Consider the following 25,955-nt stretch of genomic DNA (forward strand, 5'->3'; position numbering starts at 1 on the left):
TGAGTCTTTAGTAATTAAAAATTTTTTATTTACTTGGCTGCGCTGGGTCTGCGAACTTGTAGCTGCAGTATGTGGCATCCAGTTCTCTGAACAGGGATGGAACTGGGGTCCCCTACATTGGGAGCACAGAGTCAGCCACTGGACCACCAGAGGAGTCCCAAGTCTTTAGGAATTTTGTATTCAGGAGTTTTAATTGACCAGTCACTGTTTTCCAAAAACACTGAACAATACATAGTAAACAGAAGCTCAGATGAGGAATTTTACACAATAGTCTTTAATATTTTTTCTTAAAAAATTAGAAAAAAAGAAATGAAAGGCATTTCAGTGTGTTGACTGTATTATAAATCTGTTTTATATAAATCAAAAACAAAAAACGGACTGTGGCAATGGAGAATACAATGTTATAGGTAGTGCAAAGGAAGGAAAATTTTCATAACTCACGGAAAGCACCAGCCTGATAGCTTGCTTCTCAGTGTTTCTCAAAAGACAGAATGTAAACCAGAATGACTGTTTTGTTAGGTTGGTTGTAAAACCAGGCAAAAGAAATCTGACACTTCAGAATCTATCACACGAAATCAAATACAGAAGAAATGAAACCTTTAAAATTAAATTTAAGTGTCTGGAGATATAGAGAGTCCAAGTGTTTCGACAAGTACAAAAGGTTTTATGCTGGTGAAGTTGGTTATTTTTTCTAAATTGCTTAGAAAATTGTTCTGAGGGAAGAAGTTAGGAGCTACAATTGCCAACAGTTGTAAAAAATATTCTACTAGGCCCTAATATTGTAACATAGTAACTCGTATCTTTTGAACTAAAGTTTTAGTAGGTGTAGATGCTCATTTTAAAATAATTTTTTAAAAGACAAGCAGCGGGGTGTGGCCTGACCAATAAAAATATCAGTAAGCAAAATTAGGGAGTGACTGAATACACACTCCAGGTATAATTGACTTAAGTGTCTAAGACTTAAGAACAAAATGCTCATTCACCTAGAAATATGGAGGCTGAATCTGGTGAACTGACATCAAAATCTTGGGCATATTACTGCTCACTTACCTCCATATATGGCAACTGGTAGAAGTGAGTACCTATATCAGAAATCTTAGAATTATAATATTAAATTTTACAAATTAATCTGCAATCCACTTATATCCTCCTATTATTGCTCCTTCCAGGAGCCTGAATATTCTCCTTTGGTGGTCTCAGGAATCTTTTCAACATAATTATTTTTCAAGAAAAGAAAATTTTGCTTTGAGCATTAAGACACATACACAGTTCTGCTATATTTATTAAATGGCTCTTGAAGTATTTGATTCTTGGTTGAAGGGAGAAGATATCCACATTGGTAAAAAGGGAGTTGTTATCTTCAGAAGTCTTTTTGTAAATCTAAAATAGAACAGATTTTTATCAAGGATAGTAAAGGAAAACAAAACAAAGCCCATTTATTTCACATCCTGATTTGCTTAATGCTTCCATTAAATTCACATCATGCATAAAGATTTGCTTTCACATTTGCTGAAGCCAACATTATAGGCTGAGCTAGTACAGAACAAGAATACAAAGGACTTAATATGACCAGTTGGAATGGCAGCTTCAATGAGGCTTTCCAAGTTCAGAGTCATCACTGTTCATTCAACAAGCACATATTTGAGTGGCTACTATGAGTTAGAGCATTATCTTAGGCACTACTTTTTAACCACCACACATTTTGTTAAAAAATGAAGTGGAAAGGGAGTTTGTATTTTTATAACACTGCCAGTTTTCTATGGTATCCATCAATCTCTTGAATAATATTCACTGTTGATTTTTTTCCTTTTGGCTTACACATATGCTCAGGCATCTCCTATTCAAAGAACTCTTCCTTTGACACTGCTATCCTCCTAGCACCTCCTTCTCGCTCTTATATCCAACAGGATTTTATCAGTTCTCTACTGCATTTGACACTTGATAATCTCCTTGAAACTTTCCTTTCCCTTGGCTTCTGTGACACTTTTACTTAGATCTTTCAACTTCCAAAAAATCATTACCAAGTTTCAAGGATGGCTCCAGTAGTTGCACTTTTTGGAGATCTCCAATTCTACTGTCCTAATACTAATAGCTCAATTGATCTCTTGGGCTCTAGTCTATCCCCTGCTTCTCCCCAGATATACTGTTGCTAGATTTATCTTTCTATTATAGATAAAACTACAAATCATGGCACTCCCTTTCTCAAAAACCTTTAATAGCTTCCCTGTCCCATCTGAATTAAGCTCAAACTCCCAAGACTGGAATTCGAGGCCATCTATACTCTGGCTTCAGTCTGCTTCTTCAGATTTCTCTCCCATCACTTCCTGACGCATCTTTTACCAGATAAGCTGTACTACTTGATGGCCTCTAGAGTGACTTGATGCTTTCCTGCTTCTATGCCTTTGTTCCTGCTGTTCCTTCAAGAATGAACAACCTGTCTCCTTTTTCCACTCCTGTACCTTTACCTCATCAAATCTCTGCTTGCGGAAATCCTACTCATACCTCAAGGTATGATATATTAGCATTGGGGATTAGAATTCGTACAGCAGCTCACTGAAATAGAGTTCAAATACCACCCTTTTCATATAAAATCTTCTCAGGTTCTCTCAATCAGACGAGATCTCTTAGCATTTTGTACTTCTTTGTTTTGTACCAGTTAGTACTCCTTAAGGGCAGGGGAGCCATCATGTGGAATTCATCTTTGTATAATTCATTTTTGTTTCCCTCATAGTACCTGACACATAGAAGGTGTTAAAATGAGTGTGTGCTGAATTGAATTAAGGGACCCCACTTTTCAAAATACTAAGGATAGTGAGATAAACTAGTAACTTTTCTTGAGAGGAGAAAGATTACAGCTCTAAAAATTGTTCACTTGCTGGATGTTTTAAACTACCTGTACTAAGACCTAAATAGCTATAAGGGAAAGGTATAGAATCTTACCACTCTTCTTGAGAAGTTCTCCTTTTCGAGATTTATCCAGGTTTTCAAGAAACTGCTCAAAAACTTTTACAAAAGGACCTAGACTGGTCTTCTTGTAATCTAAATTATGAAGACCATGAATTATAATTAGCATTTTGGCAGCAAGAATAACATGAAAGTATAAGTTTCTTGTAAAAATTCTCTAGAATAGCGCTGTCGAATAGAAATATAATAAGAAATGTGTAATTTAAAACATTCTAGTAGCCATATTAAAAAGGTGAAATTAATTTTAATAATGTATTTTATTTAACCCATTATATCTAAAATATCATTTCATCTAAAATATCATTTCAACATGTGATAAAGATTGAAATATTTTACATTCTTTCACACTTCTTTGAAATCTAGTATTTTGTACTTAAAGTACATCTCAATTTAGATACTATATTATCATTGGAAATACTTGATCTAGATTTAAATTATAAAATATATAGATAAAAAAGCTCATATAACTAATTTTTCCAAACATACTTAAAAGTTCTCCAATAATTGAATCGATTATCAGTTTTTAAGTTTAAATTAATTAAAATTAAAAAAAATCTGTGGCTAATAGCCACATGTGGCTAATGTATCAGACAGTGCTGCTCTAAAACATCCAAACCACGTGTACACATCTACTCTAGCAGTCAGTCATAGCATCATCTACTGCTATGTGTTAAGTCCCATCAAACATTCCTTCCTTTAGAAATTGTGGCTTTAATAATAAATAGTTTTACCAACAGAGCAAAACATTAAAAATGTGAAGTCAGGGCCATGCCTTCTGAAAACAATCAGAAGTTGATAGTCACATGCATTAAGTACAGGTATTCTTTGATCTATAAAACAGTCTTAAAAATGTACATAAAATTTTGAATACAGAATCTTAATCATCCATTTAATTAAACAATCTATAATTAATACCCAAAGGAGGCAAAAATCTAATTGAGATCAAAATGAGGTTTGGATTTTGTCTGCATGGAATTAAGAGTCCTCATAATAGTTTACCGGAAAGAGTAAAAAAAGAAACTAGGGACTTTGCCCTTGGTCCAGTGGTTAAGACTACACGCTTCCACTGCAGGGGGTGTAGGTTTGATCCCTGGTTGGGGAACTAAGATCCCGCATGCCATGTGGCCAAAAAATTAAACAAACAAACAAAAAATCTTAAAACAGAAAACAAAACATAAAAAAGAAACTATACTTAAAAATTTTTTTAGTAAATGTTATCTGACTTACTTGGGACTGGAAAAGGAATCTTGATGAGAGTATTATGGATGAATATCTCAATTGTGGCAATTATGAAAGTAGATTATAATTTTGTTCTAAATTTTTAATATATAAATTTTCTTAAGATAAATAAACTTATACCAAAGAAACAATTTAGTTTGGGTTCAACCACATTGTACTTTGAACCTTTAATTCAAAATTGTAAGCTCCTTGGATGAAGGCCTCTATATTTGTTTCACCATTGCGGAATATATAATAAGCTCTCCATATAATTATTAAACAAATACTTACAAATTAAACAAATATTTACAACTGCCTATTATACAATATATTGAGTACTATGCTAAATTATAAAAATGTATAAGCCATACTACTTGGTCTCAAGAAGTTTTTATTTTTTATTATTATTATTTTTTCTTTGCGGTACGCGGGCCTCTCACTGTTGTGGCCTCTCCCATTGCGGAGCACAGGCTCCGGATGTGCAGGCTCAGCAACCATGGCTCACGGGCCCAGCTGCTCCGCGGCATGTGGGATCTTCCCAGACCGGGGCACAAACCCATATCCCCTGCATCGGCAGGCGGACTCTCAACCACTGCGCCACCAGGGAAGCCCAAGAAGTTTTTATTTTTAAAAATTTATTTATTTGGGCCATGCTGTGTGGCTTGCAGGATCTTAGTTCCTCGACCAGGGATGGAACCCGGGGCCCAGTGGAAGCTCGGAGTCCTAACCACTGCACTGCCAGGGAATTCCCTCAAGAAGTTTTGGAATGAACTGGAAAAACAACTCCTATATGTAGTGATAGAAAACAATATATAATTAAAGGCCAAACAGGCATATGGATAAGTATGAGTCCAAAGAATTGACCAGAGCTTCCCTGGGGGTGCAGTGGTTGAGAATCCACCTGCCAATGCAGGGGACATGGGTTCAAGCCCTGGTCCAGGAACATTCCACATGTTGTGGAGCAACAAAGCCTGTGCGCCACAACTACTGAACCTGTGTGCCACAACTACTGAAGCCCACGCGCCTAGAGCCTGTGCACTGCAACGAGAAGCCACTGCAATGAGAAGCCTGTGCACCTCTATGAAGAGTAGCCCCTGCTCGCTGCAGCTAGAGAAACACTGCACGCAGCAACGAAGGCCCAACACAGCCAAAAATAAATAAATAAAATTAATTTAAAAAAAAAAAAAGAAAAAAGGAATTGACCAATCAAAGTTGACTGAGATGGCTATGAACTAGGTCTTAGAAAAAAAGATTTAATTAGATAGAAAGGAGAGTGGAGAACATTCCAGGATTTGAGAAGTAGAAGGGAAGGAGCAAATGGTACTAATCTGAAAGTGGACAAAAGCTTACAATCACAGAAACTAAAGAAATAATAAGGAACTTACATATCACCTATTCCAGCCTCCCACTACCTCTAGAGCATCCCTGATTTACTGATGGCTATTAGCCTTTATGAATACTTGAAATGATAGGCAATGCAGTTTATGTTTGAACACTTGTATTTATTACAAAGCTTCTCCTTATAGGGAGCCAAAACTTGCTTGCTCAAAACCTCTGAACAAAGGAAAAAGATGTCCACAAAGAGATAATATTAAATTTAAAAAGTTGTGTTACAGTAATATATGCACTTGGTTAAAAAAAGTAAAATAGTCCTAACAGGTTTATAGTGGAAAAAAATAGCAGCCTCCTGCCCTAATACTGACCTTTCCATCTTCTTGAATGGCAACTACTTTTTTCTTTCCTAGCATTCACTTCTAAAAATGAATACTTCCATTGTTACTTAGAAATCTAAGGCCATTCTTCCTAGCTCTATGGCTTTTTTGTTGGGGAGGGGTAGTAGGAGGAAGGGGTCTGAAAGCTCTTAAGATCTTCTCTTAATTCTCAGTGTTAAATTTCAAAATGATGTGCCTTGGTGTAGGCACATCATTCTTATTATGCTGAGCCCTTTCAACAAGGGCTCATTTCTGGGATGTTGTCCTATATAATTTTGACAATTTTTTCCTCCCTGTTTTATTTATTCTTTTTCTGTCAGATATTAGACCTCCTGAACCAGTCTTTAATTTTATCTTTCTTTTCCTTAAAAAAACAACTAACTTGTCTTTTTTGTATTACTTTCTGGGAAATCTCAACTTTTCTCTTCCAGCCCTTCCATTGAATTTTTTATTCAAATGGTGATTTTTTTGATTTTTAAGATCTCTTTCTTATTCTCTGAGTGTTTCTTTTTCATAGCATTTTGGTCTTGTTTCATGGATACACTATCTTCTCTTATTCTCTGAGGATATCGTTTTTCTTTTTAATATAAATTTATTTATTATATTTATTTTTATTTTTGGCTGTGTTGGGTCTTCGTTGCTGTGCGTGGGCCCTAGTTGCGCAGGCTTCAATAGATGTGGCACGCGGGCTCAGCAGCTGTGGCCCGCAGGCTCTAGAGCACAGGCTCAGTAGTTGTGATGCATGGGCTTAGTTGTTCCGTGGCATGTGGGATCTTCCCGGACCAGGGCTCGAACCCACGTCCCCTGCACTGGCAGGCGGATTCTTAACCACCACACCACCAGGGAAGACCAGATATCGGTTTTTTTAAAAAAGGTTTCCTGGGCTTCCCTGGTGGCACAGTGGTTGAGAGTCCGCCTGCCGATGCAGGGGACACAGGTTCGTGCCCCGGTCCGGGAAGATCCCACATGCTGCGGAGTGGCTGGGCCCGTGAGCCATGGCCGCTGAGCCTGCGCGTCCAGAGCCTGTGCTCCACAACGGGAGAGGCCACAACAGTTAGAGGCCCACGTACCACAAAAAACAAAACAAACCAAACCAAACAAAAAAGGTTTCCTTTGTTCCTTGCATTGTCTGTTTTCCCTGAGTTCTTTTTTCCAGTTTATTTATGTTGGAGACTTTTTTCCAATATTTTAAACAGAACGCTTGTAATCATTCTACAAATAATGATGGTGGAATGTACTTGTTTACGTATTAAGTTAGAGCTAGAATATATGAAGTGATATTTGAACTTGGAATCTGAAAAAAGGGTAGCAACATTTGACTAAAAAGGTCAGAGATGAGAAATCTGCACTGCCCATTACAGTAGTCACTAGCCACATGAGGCTATTTAAAGTTAAATGAAATTAAAAATCCAGTTTCTCACATTTCAAGTGCTCAAAAGCCACATATGGCTAGTGATTACCATTTGGGCCATGCATAACATTTCCATCATCACAGAAAGTGCTATTGGACTCTACTGCTATAGTGTCTCTTGGGTATTGGTATAAGAAGATTTGACTTTCACCAACAGGAAGTTTTATATTCCCAGCTCCTTCAAATTCTTGAATATACAATTCAATCACAGTTTAGACATGTATTTAACAGAACACTCATCTAGATATAAAGACAAAGTAGAGAACAAAATATTGCATATATAGTAGTTGTTAAATAAATAGTTGTTGAATATAAGACTGTGAGATTCACTACTGGGCATATACCCAGAGAAAACCATAATTCAAAAAGACACATGCACCCCAATGTTCATTGCAACACTATTTACAATAGCCAGGTCATGGAAGCAACCTAAATGCCCATCGACAGATAAATAGATAAAGAAGACGTGGTACATATATACAATGGAATATTACTCAGCCATAAAAGAAATGGAATTGGGTCATTTGTAGAGACATGGATGGATCTAGAGACTGTCATACAGAGTGAAGTAAGTCAGAAAGAGAAAAACAAATATCGTATATTAATGCATATATGTGGAACCTAGAAAAATGGTACAGATGAACTGGTGTGCAGGGCAGAAATAGAGACACAGATGTAGAGAACAAACGTATGGACACCAAGGGGGAAAAGTGGCGGGCGGTGGTGGTGGTCGTGGGATGAATTGGGAGATTGGGATTGACATATATACACTAATATGTATAAAATGGATAACTAATAAGAACCTGCTGTATAAAAAAAAAAAAAGACTGTGAGATTCAAACAACTATCAAAACCAACTGACAATTTAATCTTACAATATAGATCCTGGCATTCAGATGTTACTTGTGAATATTTGTTGACTCAAATTGGATTCAACAGCACCATCTGGGCAATTGATGAAGGACAGAAACATTGCTATAATATTATTTGTTACTGAGCTGGTTTCAGGATAAACATTGATCTATTCTGGTCTGAATCCAAGGCGAGTTAATTACTGGAGTCACAGAAAGATGTCTATATAGAAAGATTATGTTAAAGTGAGACTTCAATATATTAACCTACCTCTGGTTCTATGTTTGATATCAGATTCAGCTCCGTTCTCTTTTTCTTCTTCTTTAGTGGAAATAACATCCAATTCATGGCAAATGGAACTACGGATAGTAGAATAAGATAATTTTAAAGTTGGTTCTTGGTCAACATTACCCAGTGTATGAAAGCACATGAATCTCACAAGACTTTCTGTGAAAAAATTGTGTGGCCAACTAAATTTGGGATATTCTAAAAACGATAATCTCTTCTTGGAGTTTTCCATGCACATTAGCATATTAAAGACCAGGAAATTTTGCAGTAAATAACTTTTAATCTGCTTAAGTCAGCATTTCCCAAACTTATTTGAACTCTTTTTGCATAATAGCAGCTGAAAAACTTGTGTTCTATGGAACTCACTAGGAAATGTTGCTCTGCTAGGGCATCATCATACAGCCTCAGAGAAGCTGCCTCTCTTGAAGGGATCTAATCCAACATACATCACATTTAGAACAACAATCACAAACAAAAAATGAGTGATCAGTAATCTGGAACATACCTGATGGTTGGAACAGTAAATGGATCAAACTGATCCACTTTCTGTAAATCAATAGGCACAGAAATGCGACCTGTGAGAATCAAAAGTTATAAACTGAAGACTGGAATACAGATCATTATAAGCTGTCTCCTATGAGTTATTTTTGGCTAAAATTTTAATCTAAGACTTAGAAAGAGGGTTAGACTCATCTGTTAAGAACAGTATTTAGGCACATTAGGTGTGTCTTTTTTTTTTTTTGCGGTACTCGGGGCTCTCCCGTTGCGGAGCACAGGCTCTGGATGCGCAGGCTCAGCGGCCATGGCTCACGGGCTCAGCCACTCTGCGGCATGTGGGATCTTTCCGGACCGGGGCACGAACCCATGTCCCCTGCACCGGCAGGCGGACTCTCAACCACTGCGCCACCAGGAAAGCCCTAGGTGTGTCTTTTATTTCTCTTAACAAAACACCAAAAAATAGATGTGAAAGACTGTTGAGCTATTACCTAGTTGCTGTTATTTCTACTTTTATTTCTATCTTCCTCTTCCCTATATCCTCCTATATTTAAGTACAACAGTCTCAAATTTAGAGTCCTCAAAATGGAACTGAATAGATGGAAATAGTTCATTTCATTACCTTGAGTTATTTGCTGAAATTGAAAAGACACCTATGTGTTGGCAGTTCTGAAAAGGGGCTGTATAAATGTATACACTACAGAGTCACTGTAGATTATTAAAGGAAACAAGGCAATTTGGGAGTATTTTTTTAAAAAATTATTTATGGGACTTCCCTGGTGGCGCAGTGGTGTGTTAGTTTCTGTGCAATGGTGTGTTAGTTTCTGCTTTATAACAAAGTGAACAAAGTTGCTGGCTGCACTGCGAGGCTTGCAGGATCTTAGTTCCCTGACCAGGGATCAAACATGGGCCCCATGAGTGAAAGCGCCAAGTCCTCACCACTGGACCACCAAGGTATTCCCCACAATTTGTTTTAAGACTGTGGACAAGTCACTTTAACCTCTTGGGCCACTGTTTTCTCATCTGTACAATGAGAGCTATTGTTCTGTGATTTCTAAGTTCCTCTCCAACTCTACTTCTAACAATGAACCTCAGAAACCCAACTAAAAATTATTTACATAGTGGAAACTCATCAGGCAGCTACTAATCAACAATTGAAAAGTCAGTGAACGCGGGCATTAGCTGACAGAACAAGTCTTCAACCTTTACTATTTCAGACATTCACACCCAGTGATATGCTTTCTAAAACAAAAAATAACTTTGATTTTTCTTTTATTTTCCTTACTTTCTTTACATAGTACCTGTTTTAGGATGAACACTAAAAGGGCTCTTCAGTAAATGATTGATTCCTTTGCTAACATTGATATCCAGTCGTGGAAAACAGTACTGGAGCATGATCTCCCACTCAAGCCAGGGTCCACATTTGTCATTTTTGCTGTTATTCTAAAAGTAGATGCAAATCCAGCATGAGGATCAGTAGGAATTTTTGAGGATTTCTTTAAAGTGGTTAAAAAGTGATCTTCAACATCTTTAACTTAGTAAGCAAAACAATCAGAATTTAATTAAAAATTGCATTATTGTATTTGTAATACAGATTTCAGTGGAATATACCTGACATCTGCTGGCTGCTTTCTTCAAATGCTCCCAGCGCTGAAGTGAATTGTGATGCTTTTGGAAGCTTTGTTGAAGTTCATCATGCATTGGTGATGGGTCATTAAGGAACACACTCATTTAGGGCACATCAACGAACAACTTATTTTCAGTATGTATTACCACAAGGATATCTAAAGTTCACATAGAAAGTAATTATTGTTTTCTAAAATGCAAATATTAAACACATATCCTTAGAGAAATTCCCTTGTTAAACTATATTAGATATAACAAAGAATGCCAAAATAACTGTATAGTTTAAGGTAAAACTGGTCCCTGGTCTGTACATATTTTGAGGATAATCCCACATCCTTTAAGTAGTCATTAATTTTAGGAGGATCAACTTTCAAAATGAGGAAATTTATTTACAAAACGGCCTCGCTTCTTATTGTATTCCAGACTAGAGATTAAAAAACGCAGAAACACAGGAGATGTTTTGTGTAAAAACATTAGACTTATAAACATATGAGAATATGTAGGCAGAACACATTTATAATATCATAGATCAATACAAGTAGCTCACATAGAAATGGTCTTGGGAAAGGATATTTTCAGGAACAAGGGCTAAAATCTTATCCCAGCTTTCTTTATTCTCAAGAATATCTTGATCAACCAAGGCATAGTCTTCAAAGTATTTTTTTATTATGTTTATAGATTTTCTGTAGGAATAACAATAACAAAGTCCCAACACTATTAGCAACACATATGCCACATGGCTTTTGTCCACTTGGAAGGCTAGTACTTATTTTCACTGAATTTCTAAAACTTAACTAGATAAAACTGGAATTACATCTCTTCACAGGGTTATAAGAGTTAAATGAGACACTCTAAGGGGAAAGAACCTAGCATAATACTTGGTTTAGACTAGATATTCAAGAAATGTTTACTTTTTAAACTCCACGATTTAGAAGGTAATAGCATCATTAGTTTGTAACAAGGGTGGAAAGCAACCAAGTCAGGACAGCATAATAATACATCAGTAGTAGGATGTGGGATACAGTCTATAGTTTCTACTCTGAATTGCTTGCTTTAACATCTCAACACTTATATAGTGCTTAGCAGTTTGAAAACAGACTTCACATCTACTGTTTATTTATTTACCCACGTCCCCTGCAGTGGAAGCACAGAGTCTTAACCACTGGACCGCCAGGGAAGTCCCTCTACTGTTTCATTTTATCTTTGCCACAACTCTGTGAGATAGATGGAGCAGACATTGTTCTCCCTATACTGATAAGAAACAGAGGCTCTAAAATTTATCAAGGTTGTATTAAACTGGCAGAATAGGGATTCTTACTCCTAATGCAAATCCTCTTTCCATTATCCTGGAGAAGTAGTGAATTCAGTGGAATCAAGCAGACCAGGACATGAATCCTGAATTTAATAATTACTTGTGTGAAGCCAAGCAAATTATACAATCTCTCCAAATCTCACTTCTCTCATCTGTAAATGGAGATACCATCATGTATCTAATGAGGTTGTTGTGAAGACCAATGAGAATATTTGTGAAGCACCTATCATGAATACTGGAGCGTATAAAATAGACACTCAATTAACTCTAGCTATTATTATTGTAAAATGCTACCCCAGCAGAGAAAATTAATCAGGTAATTCTAAAAGCACATGCAGGTAAATCAGACACAACTTAAACTTCATGGAGTCTTTTCCAACAGACCTGACAAAAGGATGAATTTTTTCACTTAGGTGAACTTTCTTTTTAACATCTTGACCACCCTGAAAAACAAACCATCACAAAAACACTTCGTGTATATTATGTAACATAAATGAAATAATTAAAACTTTCTTTAACGTGTTCTAAAGATATTGATTAAATTCTGTCAAAGTATAGAACCTTGGATGACATTTTATATAGTCTCAATACATGTAACTTTCTGGGTTAACTTTACTTGATATACTTGAACCAGAAAAGTAAACTAATCTTCCTTATGCCACAAAGGAGGATGCTTAACAGCAAAATATGAAGCATCTTAAAAAATGTAGCTACTATGATTTTAATTGATCTACTGGTAAAATCATCTTCTCTGAAATACAAATTCTTAAAAGATAGTTTAATTTTGTTACAGAACATACCAGGCTTGGTCATATCTAGCAAACAAAGAAATGTAAATATCATTAAGAAGACCTTACCTTTACAACACTCAAATATTCAACTATCCCAGAACGTACTGCAGAGGACAGTTTTCTAACTGATTCATCACAGACCCAGCAATGAACACCTCTCCTTCCAGAATATACCCAGAGACGATGTTTAAATCCAAAGTCCTCTGACAAGGGGAGAAAAAATAGGTTTTAAAACAAATCTATGAATTCCTGGTTCTTGCTTACTTCTTTAGCTTCATTTTTTTAACCTCTTATCCACATGTACTCATCTTAACTATATTAGTTGACCCTTGAACAAAGTGGGGATTGGCGTGCCAACGCTCCCCAGTCGAAAATCCATGTACAACTTATAGTGGGCCCTCCGTAGAAACAGTTCCTCTGCATCAGTTCCTCTGTGTTTGCGGTTCCACATCTGCAGATTTAACCAACTACAGATCATAGAGTACTGTAGAATTTACTATTGAAAAAAAATCTGTATAAGTGGACATGCGCTGTTCAAACCCTTGTTGTTCAAGGGTCAACTGTACATTATTTGTATTGGGTTGGCCAAAAAGTTCGTTCGGGTCTTTTGTAGCCTCTCAGAGAAAACCCCGAATGAACTTTTTGGCCAACCCAATAGTTTCCCATGCCCCCATGCTCTTGCCTTCAGTTCTTTACCTATCCTGGTCTCTCTGCTAAGAATGTCTTCATGTCCCAGTACTTCCATTTCTCTCCCTGACCAACTGCCATTTATCTCTAAAGACCCAGTCTAGGGATATTAAGAGAGTTAATAAATTTAAAGTGTTTGGAACAGTGCCTGGTACATCATAAGCCCCCTATATGAGTTAGCTATTATTATTATCATTATCATCCTCATCATCACCTCTTCTAGGAAGCCTTTTCTCATCTAATCTCTTCCCATTCCTGTATGCACTCCTGCTGTTCTATACCCCCATAGCATCCCGTGCATATTAATGCATATGTAATCCTGAATTTTCTTGTTTCCTCCTTAGACTGCATAACCTACCTGAAATAAGAATTGTTATCTTTCATAGTTCCCTCATCTAGCACAGTACCTAGCTTGCAAAAGTTGCTCAATAGATTGAATTGGGAAAAAATTAAATGATTTGATCAATAGCTTTATCAAAGTTTTAACTACAACTTTATTCTAATCTTTTATTTTCCCTACCATATGTTTCAAAGAAACATGTTAGTAATTTATGAGATTTGACTATAAAATGGTATAGACAGGTTAATATTCAGAGGAAAACAGATTCTCGCATTTGACCCCACTCAGACACTGTTAATACTTGCCCTTCAATGCTCGGTCAATGATGTGTATGGCCATCGTCATGAGGGTCCAGCACTTAGCACATATGTCTGCAGAACTGGAGCAGAATCATCATTACTCATTGTCAGTGATACCACCCACCTACAATCAAAACATGTGGAACTCACCTACAACATCTCCTCACATCATCGTAGTCTGTCATGTCAATGTCAAACACCAGTTCTTTTTCCTGAGCCTGGAAAGCTCCCAGCTTCACTGTATTGTGTTGATTGGGCTACAAGTACAAAATAACAATCAGTTTCTATAACAGCTGCCATGCTGCCAGATATGCTTATTTTCTACCTACACAGAAAAAGTGGCCAAAGAGAAGTGAAGAAACCATATAATGCCAAGTCTATGTCAGTTGAAGCTCACTGACTCGATCCTATACATCCAGAATTGATGACAGTGTAACTTTCATCTACTTAAAACAAGATGTGATAAATACGTTACCATATTTTTTTTCTAGTTCCATTGAGATATAATTGATATATATGGCATTGTATAATAAACATTTGTTGATCAATAGAAATCGTAACAATGAGTTTTTAGGTTTCTGATAAGGAAAAGTACATACAAATAATTAATGCCCTACTGCAAGGTATTTTAAGGACCTTTAATTGTTACTGGACATATAAGTAACAGAAATGTATTTAAAAATTTTCAATAATTCAAAAAGATCTCTCAATTAGTCTGGTTTAAGCTGTAAGTAATCTCCTTTGAGGCGATGGACTACCTGGTAAAGAAGGTGGACTGAATACAAATACTTATTTGGCTTCCTCTAAACCTGTGCAAAAATAAATTTTTTTTGTTTTGTTTTGTTTTTTGTTTTTTGCGATATGCGGGCCTCTCACTGTTGTGGCCTCTCCTGTTGCGGAGCACAGGCTCTGGACGCACAGGCTCAGCGGCTATGGCTCACGGGCCCAGCCGCTCTGCGGCACGTGGGATCTTCCTGAACCGGGGCACGAACCCGTGTCCCCTGCATCGGCAGGCGGACTCTCAACCACTGTGCCACCAGGGAAGCTCTTTTTTTTTTTTAAAGAAAGGCACAAGTCTTTTATTCATTCACTTACTTTTTAATTCTTATTGAAGTATAGTTGATTTAAAATGTTGTGTTAGTTTCTGCTGTACAGCAAAGTGAATCAGTTTTAAATATACATATATCCACTTTTTTAAAAAAAATTATTTATTTATTTATTTTTGGCTGTGTTGGGTCTTCGTTGCTGCGTGAGGGCTTTCTCTAGCTGTGGCAAGTGGGGGCTACTCCTTTTTTCTTTTTTTTTGGCGGTACGCTGGCCTCTCACTGTTGTGGCCTCTCCCGTTGTGGAGCACAGGCTCCGGACGCGCAGGCTCAGCGGCCATGGCTCACAGGCCCAGCTGCTCCGCGGCATGTGGGATCTTCCCGGACCGGGGCATGAACCCATGTCCCCTGCATTGGCAGGCGGACTCTCAACCACTGCGTCACCAGGGAAGCCCAGGGCTACTCTTCGTTGCAGTGCACAGGTTTCTTATCGTGGTGGCTTCTCTCATTGTGGAGCACGGGCTCTAGGCGCGTGGGCTTCAGTAGTTGCAGCTCGCAGGCTCAGTAGTTGTGGCTCACGGGCTCTAGAGCACAGGTTCAGTAGTTATGGCGCACAGGCTTAGTTGCTCCACGGCATGTGGGATCTTCCCGGACCAGGGATTGAACCCATGTCCCCTGCATTGTCAGGCGGATTTTCAACGACTGCGCACCATGGAAGCCCCTATTCACTCTTTTTTTTCTATTTATTTATTTATTTTTTGGCATGCAGGATCTTAGTTCCCTGACCAGGGATGGAACTCGAGCCCCCTGCAGTGGAAGTGCAGAGTCTTAACCACTGGGCCGCCAGGGAAGTCCCTATCCACTCTTTAGATTCTTTTCCTATATAGGTCATTACAGAGTATTGAGTAGAGAGTTCCCTGTGCTATACAGTAGGTCCTTATTAGTTATCTCTTATACGTAGTAGTGCGTATATGTCAATTCCGATCTCCCAATTTATCCCTCTCCCCTCCTTTCCCCCCTGGTATCCATAAGTTTGTTTTCTACATCTATGACTTTATTTCCTTTTTTTTTTTTGGCTGCGCCCCACGGCATATGGAATCTTAGTTCCCCGACCAGGGATCAAATCTGCACCCCCTGCGTTGGAAGCGTGGAGTCTTAACCACTGGACCGCCAGTGAAGTCCCTGTGATTGTATATCTGTTTTGTAAGTAAGTTCATTGGTGTAAGTCTTTTAAAAAAGAACCAGAGAGGGGCCTGGTGCTGACCTGAGCAGCCCCTTTCCCTGCCTGACCTGCATGACCAGGCCCCTCCCCAGGAGGCACAGCTGGCTGAGGGATGGGCACTGGGTACCTCAGGGTGAGCAAAGGCCACGGGGCTAGGGGCACAGCCTGTACTCCCACCCTGAAGTTCCCCAACTGCACCTTTGTTGAATTGTGGTAGCTAGGAGGATCTTGGGGTGAAGGATGATGTCTTGGCAGCTGAAGCTGGGGCAAGAACCCTGGGCTCGGGTAAGGAGCAGGGGGAAGAAAGTATTCTGGTCTTAAGTCCAGCTCTGTCCTCAGTAGGCTCTGGCTTCCTGCCCTGGCTTTCCTCTGATGCTATAAATTTTCTGGTCCCCCTGGGTCTGGGGACAGTGTTGCCTTCCATGTCTAGAGAAACTGTTGTAACCAACCTTTTCTAACACAATAAAGAGGTGTCCTGGAAAAAAAAAAAAAAAAGAACCAGAGAGGAGACAATACCACCACAATTTTTATAAGGAGAAACAAAAAACTGAATCTTCAGCTCTCAGTAAAGGATAAGAAGGAACCCAATTTACACCTCAAAATCCCCAAAAGTCTCAGGAATAGGTGACAACAGCCATCTCTGGAGATGAGATTAAAAACAAGAGGATTGATTTAAAATCTACTTATGAAGCAGTTAGTTCCCCATAGTGCTAAACTTACTCCGTGGAGCTAGGTGACTGTGCTTCCATTTCCCTGGCAAAGATACCTGAATTATTATCTGCAGAGTGTAAAACAGAGGGTCTCTGGGCTGGGGAGGGGACAACAGGCACAGTTGAAGAAGGATGTGTTGTACAGATATTCAGAGGATTAATTAGACCTTTACATGGGGAATGCTGAGACCCAGCCCTCTCCTCTGTACCCTTCCACTAACACCCCAGGCAGGAGACGGGAAGATTCCTTTCTGAAGACTCTGTCCAAGTGTACCAGGCACTGTTATTAGGCTCTAGGAATAGATCAGTCATCAACTGGAGTTTTCATTCTAGTAAAGATCTAGAGAAATTGACATCAGAGATTCGCCCCAATAAAACAGCCCAGCCAGATCACTCTGTAGTAAAGAAATCTCAGCCATGTATACAGAGTCTCCAATCAGCTTTTTAGTACTCTATTCTTAAATATAAGCAACAAGCAAGAAACTACCAGACATATGAGGAAACCTCTGATATGAAAGAGTGAAAAAAAACAGAAAAAAATGCACCTTTAGAGAAAAGAGCCTGTGGAACAGAAAAAAATTTTAAAAACTATCATTGATATCCTCAGTGAGAGAAGATGTATCAATGAAAAAAGTACAGGATGTCCTAAAAAAAAGTTCTTGGAAATGAAAATATAATAGCAGAAATGAAAAACTTTTAAGGAAATTGCCCAGAAAGTAGAGAAAAAGGAGACTAAAAAATAGGAAGAAAGGGCTTCCCTGGTGGCGCAGTGGTTGAGTCCACCTGCTGATGCAGGGGACATGGGTTCGTGCCCTGGTCCGGGAAGATCCCACATGCCACGGAGCGGCTGGGCCCATGAGCCATGGCCGCTGAGCCTGCGCGTCCGGAGCCTGTGCTCCACAATGGGAGAGGCCACAACAGTGAGAGGCCTGCATACTGCAAAAAAAAAAAAAAAAAAAAAAAAGGAAGAAAAAAAAAGAATTAGAAGACCAGTCTAAGACATAAAATCGCCTTTAGGAATTCTAGAGACCGGAGAAAATACGTAGGAAAAATTATATTAAAAATAAAAAGGGTCAGACAAGAGGGCAGACTGAAGAAGCAATAAGAACTATAATCCTGCAGCCTGAGGAACAAAAACCACATTCATAGAAAAGATGAAAGGCAGAGGACTATGTATCAGATGAAGGAACAACATAAAACCTCAGAAAAACAATTAAATGAAGTGGAGATAGGCAACCTTCCAGAAAAAGAATTCAGAATAATGATAGTGAAGATGATCCAGGACATCGGAAAAAGAATGGAGGCAAAGATCGAGAAGATGCAATAAATGTTTAACAAAGACCTAGAAGAATTAAAGAACAAACAAACAGAGATGAACAATACAATAACTGAAATGAAAAATACACTAGAAGGAATCAATAGCAGAATTACTGAGGCCGAAGAACAGATAAGTGACCTGGAAGACAGAATGGTGGAATTCACTGCTGCAGAACAGAATAAAGAAAAAAGAATGAAAAGAAATGAAGACAGCCTAAGGGACCTCTGGGACATTAAACACAACAACATTCGCATTATAGGAGCCCCAGAAGGAGAGGAGAGAGAGAAAGGACCCAAGAAAATACCTGAAGAGATTATAGTCGAAAACTTCCCTAACATGGGAAAGGAAATAGCCACCCAAGTCCAGGAAGCACAGAGATAAACCCAAGGAGAAACACGCCGAGACACATAGTAATCAAATTGGTAAAAATTAAAGACAAAGAAAAAATTTTGAAAGCAGCAAGGAAAAAATGACAAATAACATACAAGGGAACTCTCATAAGGTTAACAGCTGATTTCTCAGCAGAAACTCTCAGCCAGAAGGGAGTAGGGAGTGGCATGACATATTTAAAGTAATGAAAGGGAAAAACCTACAACCAAGATTACTCTACCCGGCAAGGATCTCATCCAGATTTGATGGAGAAATCAAAAGCTTTACAGACAAGCAAAAGCTAAGAGAATTCAGCACCACTAAACCAGCTCTACAACAAATGCTAAAGGAACTTCTCTAACTGGGAAACACAAGAGAAGAAAAGGACTTACAATAACAAACCCAAAGCAATTAAGAAAATGGTAATAGGAACATACATATCAATAATTACCTTAAACGTAAATGGATTAAATGCTCCAACCAAAAGACACAGGCTCACTGAATGGATACAAAAACAAGACCCATATATATGCTGTCTACAAGAGACCCACTTCAGACCTAGGGACACATACAGACTGAAAGTGAGGGGATGGAAAAAGATATTCCATGCAAATGGAAATCAAAAGAAAGCTGGAGTAGCAATACTCATATCAGATAAAATAGACTTTAAAATAAAGACTGTTACAAGCGATGAGGAAGGACACTACATAATGATCAAGGGATCAATCCAAGAAGATGATGTAACAATTATAAATATATATGCACCCAACACAGGAGTACCTCAATACATAAGGCAACTGCTAACAGCTATAAAAGAGGAAATCAACAGTAACACAATAATAGTGGGACACTTTAACACCTCACTTACACCGATGGACAGATCATCCCGACAGAAAATTAATAAGGAAACACAAGCTTTAAATGACACAATAGACCAGATAGATTTAATTGATATTTATAGGACTGTCCATCCAAACAGCAGATTACATTTTCTTCTCAAGTGTGCACGGAACATTCTCCAGGATAGATCACATCTTGGGTCACAAATCACGCCTCAGTAAATTTAAGAAAATTGAAATCATATCAAGCATCTTTTCTGACCACAATGCTATGAGACTAGATATTAATTACAGGGAAAAAAACGTAAAAAACACAAACACATGGAGGCTAAACAATACGTTACTAAATAACCAAGAGATCACTGAAGAAATCAAAGAGGAAATCAAAAAATACCTAGAGACAAATGATAATGAAAACATGATGATCCAAAACCTATGGGATGCAGCAAAAGCACTTCTAAGAGGGAAGTTTATAGCAATACAATCCTACCTCAAGAAACAACAAACATCTCAAACAAACAATCTAACCTTACACCTAAAGGAACTAGAGAAAGAACAAACAAAACACAAAGTTAGTAGAAGGAAAGAAATCATAAAGATCAGAGCAGAAATAAATGAAATAGAAACAAAGAAAACAATAACAAAGATCAATAAAACTAAAAAATAAATTAAAAAAATAAAAAGGGTCAGAATGGCCATTATCAAAAAATCTAGAAACAATAAATGCTGGAAAGGGTGTGGTGAAAAGGGAAACCTCCTGCACTGTTGGTGGGAACGTAAATTGATACAACCACTATGGAAAACAGTATGGAGGTTCCTTAAAAAACTAAAAATAGAACTACCATACAACCCAGCGATCCCACTACTGGGCATATACCCTGAGAAAACCATAATTCAAAAAGAGACATGTACCACAATGTTCACTGCAGCACTATTTACAATAGCCAGGACTTGGAACCAACCTAAATGTCCATCGACAGATGAATGGGTAAAGAAGATGTGGCACATATACAAAATGGAATATTACTCAGTCATAAAAAGAAATGAAATTGAGTTATTTGTAGTCAGGTGGATGAACTTAGAGTCTGTCATACAGAGTGAAGTAAGTCAGAAAGAGAAAAACAAATACCATATGCTAACGCATATATATGGAATCTAAAAAAAAAAAAAAAAATGGTACTGATGAACCTAGTTGCAGGGCAGGAATAAAGATGTAGACATAGAGAATGGACTTGAGGACACAGGGTGGGAGCGGGAAGCTGGGGCAAAGTGAGAGTAGCACTGACATATATATACTACCGAATGTAAAATAGTTAGTTAGTGGGAAGCAGCAGCATAGCACAGAGAGATCAGCTCGGTGCTTTGCGAAGACCTAGAGGGGTGGGAGAGGGAGGCTCAAGAGGGAGGGGATATGGGGCCATATATATGCATATGGCTGATTCACTTTTTTGTACAACAGAAACTAACACAGTATTGTGAAGCAATTATACTCCAATAAAGATCGATTAAAGAAAAAAAAAAAGGAAAATTTCCCAGGATTGAAGGATACGAGCTCATGATCATATGTGTCCATCAGGTATCTAGCACAATAGATGAAAAAAGATGTACACCATTAGGGACAGAGGGGATAGGTAGAAAATCCTAAGAGCGGGGCTTCCCTGGTGGCGCAGTGGTTAAGAATCCACCTGCCAATGCAGGGGACACGTATTCGAGCCCTAGTGAGGGAAGATCCCACATGCCGTGGAGCAACTAAGCCCGTGCGCCACAACTACTGAAGCCCACGTGCCTAGAGCCCGTGCTCCGCAACAAGAGAAGCCACCTCAATGAGAAGCCCGCGCACTGCAATGAAGAGTAGACCCCGCTTGCCGCAACTAGAGAAAGCCCGCACACAGCAACGAAGACTCAATGCAGCCAAAAATAAATAAAATAGGTACAACATTAAAGAAATAAATTTTTTTTTTAAAAAAGAAAATCCTAAGAGTTTCCAGGTCCAACACAATGGAACAGGAATCAGAATGGCATTAGTCTTCTTAACAGCAACATTGGAAGCTCAAAGATAATGTAGCAATGTCTTCAAAATTCTGAGGGAAAATGATTTACAAACTCAATCATTAGTTAAGCATATAGATAGAATGAAGACATTTTCCAGATACAGAAGGTATGAAATATTTTGTCTTCCATGCACCTTTTCTTAGGAAGCTCCTGGAGGATGTGCTCCACCAAAACAAGGGAGTAAACCAAAAAGAGAACATAGGATCTAGGCAACAAGGATCACAGGAGAGAGGTGAAAGGAAACCAGGGTGATTACAAGTTCATATTTACCCGTCAGGCTTAGAGAGGAGGAGTTAAGAAGGCTGCAGGAGAAATTTCTTCAGGATGAAACCGACAAAATACTTGATGGATCTGAATACATTGGGAGATTTATATAATTAGCAGTTTGGGGTTGAATTAGTGATCTAATCCTAATTTTTAACAAACATACTAAGAGCATGTGGTAATAGGAAGGTTCTCTGTGTGGTGAGGGTAGGGGGTGAGGCTAAAAAAACCCTAAACTCTCATCTGCCAGAATGGAAGTTCAGTAGATAATGCTTAAAATGGAAAAACAGAAGAAATATAATCATGTTATTTAGAGACAAGGAGGCAAATACCTTAACAATCAGCAAAAAGAAAATGCTTGCCTCTGGGGAGGAAAAACTAGGGGGAAAAGTAGGAGACCTTAAAAAAAAAAAAGCCTAATTAATAGTAGTTGATTCTGTAAACTACGCGCATATATAACTGATAAAAATCACAAACAAAACACACAAAAAAGGTGTACACATGCCTCTGTCTTGGTCCAATTAAAAAAATGATACTATCCCCCCCCCCCTTCTGTGCTAGGGAGGAGTAGTAGAGTGACAACTTGACCCTTCTACAGAGACTTCAATTTTTTGTTTTTTGGTTTTTTTTGGCGATACGCGGGCCTCTCACTGCTGTGGCCTCTCCCGCCGCGGAGCGTAGGCTCTGGACGCGCAGGCTCAGCGGCCATGGCTCATGGGCCCAGCCGCTCTGCAGCATGTGGGATCTTCCTGGACCGGGGCACGAACCTGTGTCCCCTGCATCCGCAGGCGGACTCTCAACCACTGCGCCACCAGGGAAGTACGAGACTTCAGTTTTAATCTCCACCTCTGAAGAGGAGTAAACTGTTCCAAAGCATTTTCCCTGCCTGCCTTATCTTACCTCTTCTTCTCCCCTTCCCCTGGGATTTAGAGTCAGAAAACCTGGATTCAGGTACCATCTCCCTCATTTAGAAATTGTGTGACCTAGGGCAAATTATCGAAGTTCTCCTTTGTAAAAAGAATAATGAGGGCGCTTCCCTGGTGGCACAGGGGTTGGGAGTCTGCCTGCCGATGCAGGGGACGCGGGTTCGAGTCCTGGTCCGGGAGGATCCCACATGTTGCGGAGTGGCTGAGCCCGTGAGCCACAACTACTGAGCCCAAGGGCCACAACTACTGAAGCCTGCGCACCTAGAGCCCGTGCTCCGCAACGAGAGGACACTGCAATGAGAAGCCCACGCACTGCAACGAAGAGTAACCCCCGCTCGCCGCAACTAGAGAAAGCCCGCACACAGCAACGAAGACCCAACGCAGCCAAAAATAATATAAACAAAATAAATTTATATTAAAAAAAAAGAATGAGGATTGATATGAAAAACAAGCTATACAACATATGAAAAAGCTCCATACAAAACCTATTATTTCATGTGTATATTTTCCCCACCATGTGTGTATTTTTAAGGAGAGGAAGAAGGACAATTTTGGTATGTTTATTCATTCAGCAGATAATTACTGTGTACTCTCTCTGCCTAGCAGTATTCTAGGCACTTAGAATGTATCAGTGAGGTGAGCAGGTAGGAGGAATGGCAGGCTGCAGACGCCTCACTGAGTAAGGACTTAAAGGAGGTGAGGGAATGAACCAATAAGATATTTGGGGAAATGGGTTCTAGGCAGTGGAAACTGCTTGAGCATGGGTCAGTGTGGCAGGTGAGGAGTGACTTGAGCAGGAGAGAGGGGCTCTTACTTGGAGTGAAATGAGGAGCCACTGGAGAATGGTTTTGAGCAGAGGAATCATGACAATCTTGTTTTAAAAGGATCCTTCTGGCTGCTGTGTTGAGAATAGAGTCTAGAGTCTACAGGAGCAAAGTGTTAGAAAGTTTTTACAGTAATTTAGATTAGAGATGGTGATGATGATGGTAGCAGCACTAGTAGCAGTGGTTGGATTTTAGATATTATTATGGTAGAGCTAAAGAGATTTCCTAGTGAAACAGATACAGGTGTGAGAGAAATAGAGAAATCAAGAATGATTCTCTCCAATGCCCTCTGTGCTCAACCACGCTGACTTCCTAGTCTTTTAGCCAGATACTCTTTTTTTTGTTCTAGTGAGAATACAACCAATTCACTTCCAAACTATTTCCAGTCAGTAATGTAAAGCATCAAAGGACAATTTGTGGCTCTTCAACTAAAATAAGCTCTAAAAATTTATCTCAAAATGCTAGGGGCACCAATCCATTCTTGGTTTAAAAAACAACAAACTACATAAAAAATCGATTTCTTACTCTGTGGGAATATACCGCGCCTATATCAATCTTGTACGGATTCATTTTCTGCACCTCCTTTTCCAGATCACTCTGGTTGTTGAAGGATTGGTAACGAATGTAAATATCATCTTTCAATGTGAAGGAAAATTCACGGTGTTGAAAGTAATTCTTTACCACTGCAAAATAAATGTACACTTTAAAAGTTAATTTGGTACTTTACCCAGCTCAGAGCATTAAAACATTAACCAATGAGAATATATATATTTTTTTCTTTTTAATTTGTGCTTTTATTTGCCAGTATAACTACAGTAACCTGCAAACTTTTTTATTCTAAAAAGCACATTTTACATCACAGTCCAACAAACACATATATAATGTGTATACATATATAGAAGTGAAACAAAGGTTTTGCCAAAAACGTCTACCCTGAGTGTTAATTCTTTTTAAGACTTTTTTTTAAAAATTAAGGCTGAACTGCACTGACACATCATAATCACCAAAGTCCCTAGTTCATCTTAGAGTTCGCTTTACGAAGTGAATAGTGTTGCACATTCTACGGGTTTGGACAATAGTATGATGACATAAAATCATTATAATGTCATACAAAGTATTTTCACCACTCATAAAAACTTCTGTAGTCTATGTATTCATCTCCCCTCCCCCGCAAACTCCTGGCAACCACTGATCTTTTTATTGTCTCCATTGTTTTGCCTTTTCCAGAATGGCATATACACGGAATATATTTTTCTTTTTTCCTTGAATAGAGGGGTTCAAAGCCTTTATGCCTATAACACCACTCATGGCACAGCCACACGTGGACCGGACAGGCTCCAGGTGGCAAACTCGCCCACTGAACACTGTAGCTTTCCTCCCAGTACTGAGCCCTGTCCCACTGGTCCTGCCCAGCAGCCACGTGCAGGTGAAGGGGGCATACGTGTTGGGTATCTGTTCATAGGAAGGCCACAAGTTTTGTGCCCCTTGTCACAATGAACCCTAATTCCTGTTGGGTGTGTTGTAAACACATGAGCCATTTCTTCAGACCCCCTGCTCTGAGCACACCCCAGAGAAGATATTTTTAATGAGTCCTCTGTGCACTGTGCTACATGTTAAAAAAAAAAAAAAAAGACAAGAACTAGTTCCTAATTTGAAGGGGTTTACCATCCCGCATCTAACAGGGAAAAGTAAAAATGAGGAAAAAGATGCAGAAATATTTTCAATATGTAATACCACCTCTTTTTCCTCGGTGGGCACTAGTAAATTCCTGGGAAGAGTTAAGTACCTCTCCTCTTTTAGGAGATGCCCCTCTGTCCCTGAGCTGATCACGCCTCTGCAGCTTCATGCTATGACCCGGTAACCCCCTCTTGGCTGCAGATAAACACCAAACCCAAAGTCAGTCCGACCACTTGAGTCTGACCAAGGAGTGATAGGAGCAGCGGCTCTGCCTTACAATGCGTAGCGGTAGGCTGGTCATTACAACCTCTCTCGGCCCATTTACACCTCAGAGGTGAGGGGGAGGGCTCAAGATAACGCAAGACGGTGCCCGGCACAACGCCTGGCGCACAGGAGGCGCTTCATATTGTCATTCCAAGGTACTCTCCTGAAACCTCCTCACGTTCCCCTCCCAACCCACTTCCCACCCCGCTCCCCGCCTCCATCACCTCCGCCATAGTTGAGCCAGCGATAGTACTGGGCGTAGGGAAAGAGCCTCCGGTAATAAAGCTTAAGCAGCTCGGGCAGCTCGGCGGGGTCAAACGCCTCCATGAAGCGCGGAACTCAACCCAGGGAGACCGGCCACGAGAAATGGCGGGAACCACACAGCCGGAGCCCCCGCCACTGCGCAGGCGCATCGGGGCCGCGGCCGGCGGTCTGCAGGGGCCACTGGGAAT

At 39.3% G+C, this 25,955-nt stretch overlaps 1 protein-coding gene and 1 non-coding gene across 2 annotated transcripts; both read right to left on the minus strand.

The window, feature by feature from the left end:
* Positions 1 to 251: 251 nt before the first annotated feature.
* PRIM1 (DNA primase subunit 1) lies at positions 252 to 25,923 on the minus strand. The gene is made up of 13 exons (XM_027106717.1): positions 25,728 to 25,923; positions 24,088 to 24,245; positions 14,146 to 14,252; positions 14,002 to 14,075; positions 12,736 to 12,872; positions 12,263 to 12,321; positions 11,140 to 11,249; positions 10,552 to 10,643; positions 10,242 to 10,383; positions 8,951 to 9,020; positions 8,428 to 8,516; positions 2,941 to 3,039; positions 252 to 1,380 (listed from the first exon to the last, which is right to left on the minus strand). Exons 1-13 carry the CDS (start codon positions 25,828 to 25,830, stop codon positions 1,361 to 1,363), a joined length of 1,260 nt encoding a protein of 419 aa, XP_026962518.1. The 5' UTR covers positions 25,831 to 25,923; the 3' UTR covers positions 252 to 1,360.
* LOC113621357 (small nucleolar RNA SNORA11) lies at positions 25,002 to 25,131 on the minus strand. Its single transcript, XR_003433145.1, has one exon. It is a non-coding gene; the product is annotated as a small nucleolar RNA SNORA11 (small nucleolar RNA).
* Positions 25,924 to 25,955: the final 32 nt, after the last annotated feature.

The sequence above is a fragment of the Aethalodelphis obliquidens genome, unplaced genomic scaffold (genome assembly GCF_003676395.1).
Source record: "Aethalodelphis obliquidens isolate GAN/ISIS:26980383/991018 unplaced genomic scaffold, ASM367639v1 scaffold8, whole genome shotgun sequence".
NCBI lineage: Eukaryota > Metazoa > Chordata > Mammalia > Artiodactyla > Delphinidae > Aethalodelphis > Aethalodelphis obliquidens.

Bases quoted from the DNA above. Each gene is read 5' to 3' on its own strand.
- PRIM1 (XM_027106717.1), bottom strand. From the start codon at position 25,830: ATGGAGGCGTTTGACCCCGCCGAGCTGCCCGAGCTGCTTAAGCTTTAT. The intron at 11,250-12,262 runs GTCTGTTGGAAA...TTATTCCTACAG, and splicing joins AAAATTCATCCTTTTGTCAG to AAAATCTATAAACATAATAA. The intron at 9,021-10,241 runs GTACTATGTAAA...TGATTCTCACAG, and splicing joins TAGTGTTCATCCTAAAACAG to GTCGCATTTCTGTGCCTATT.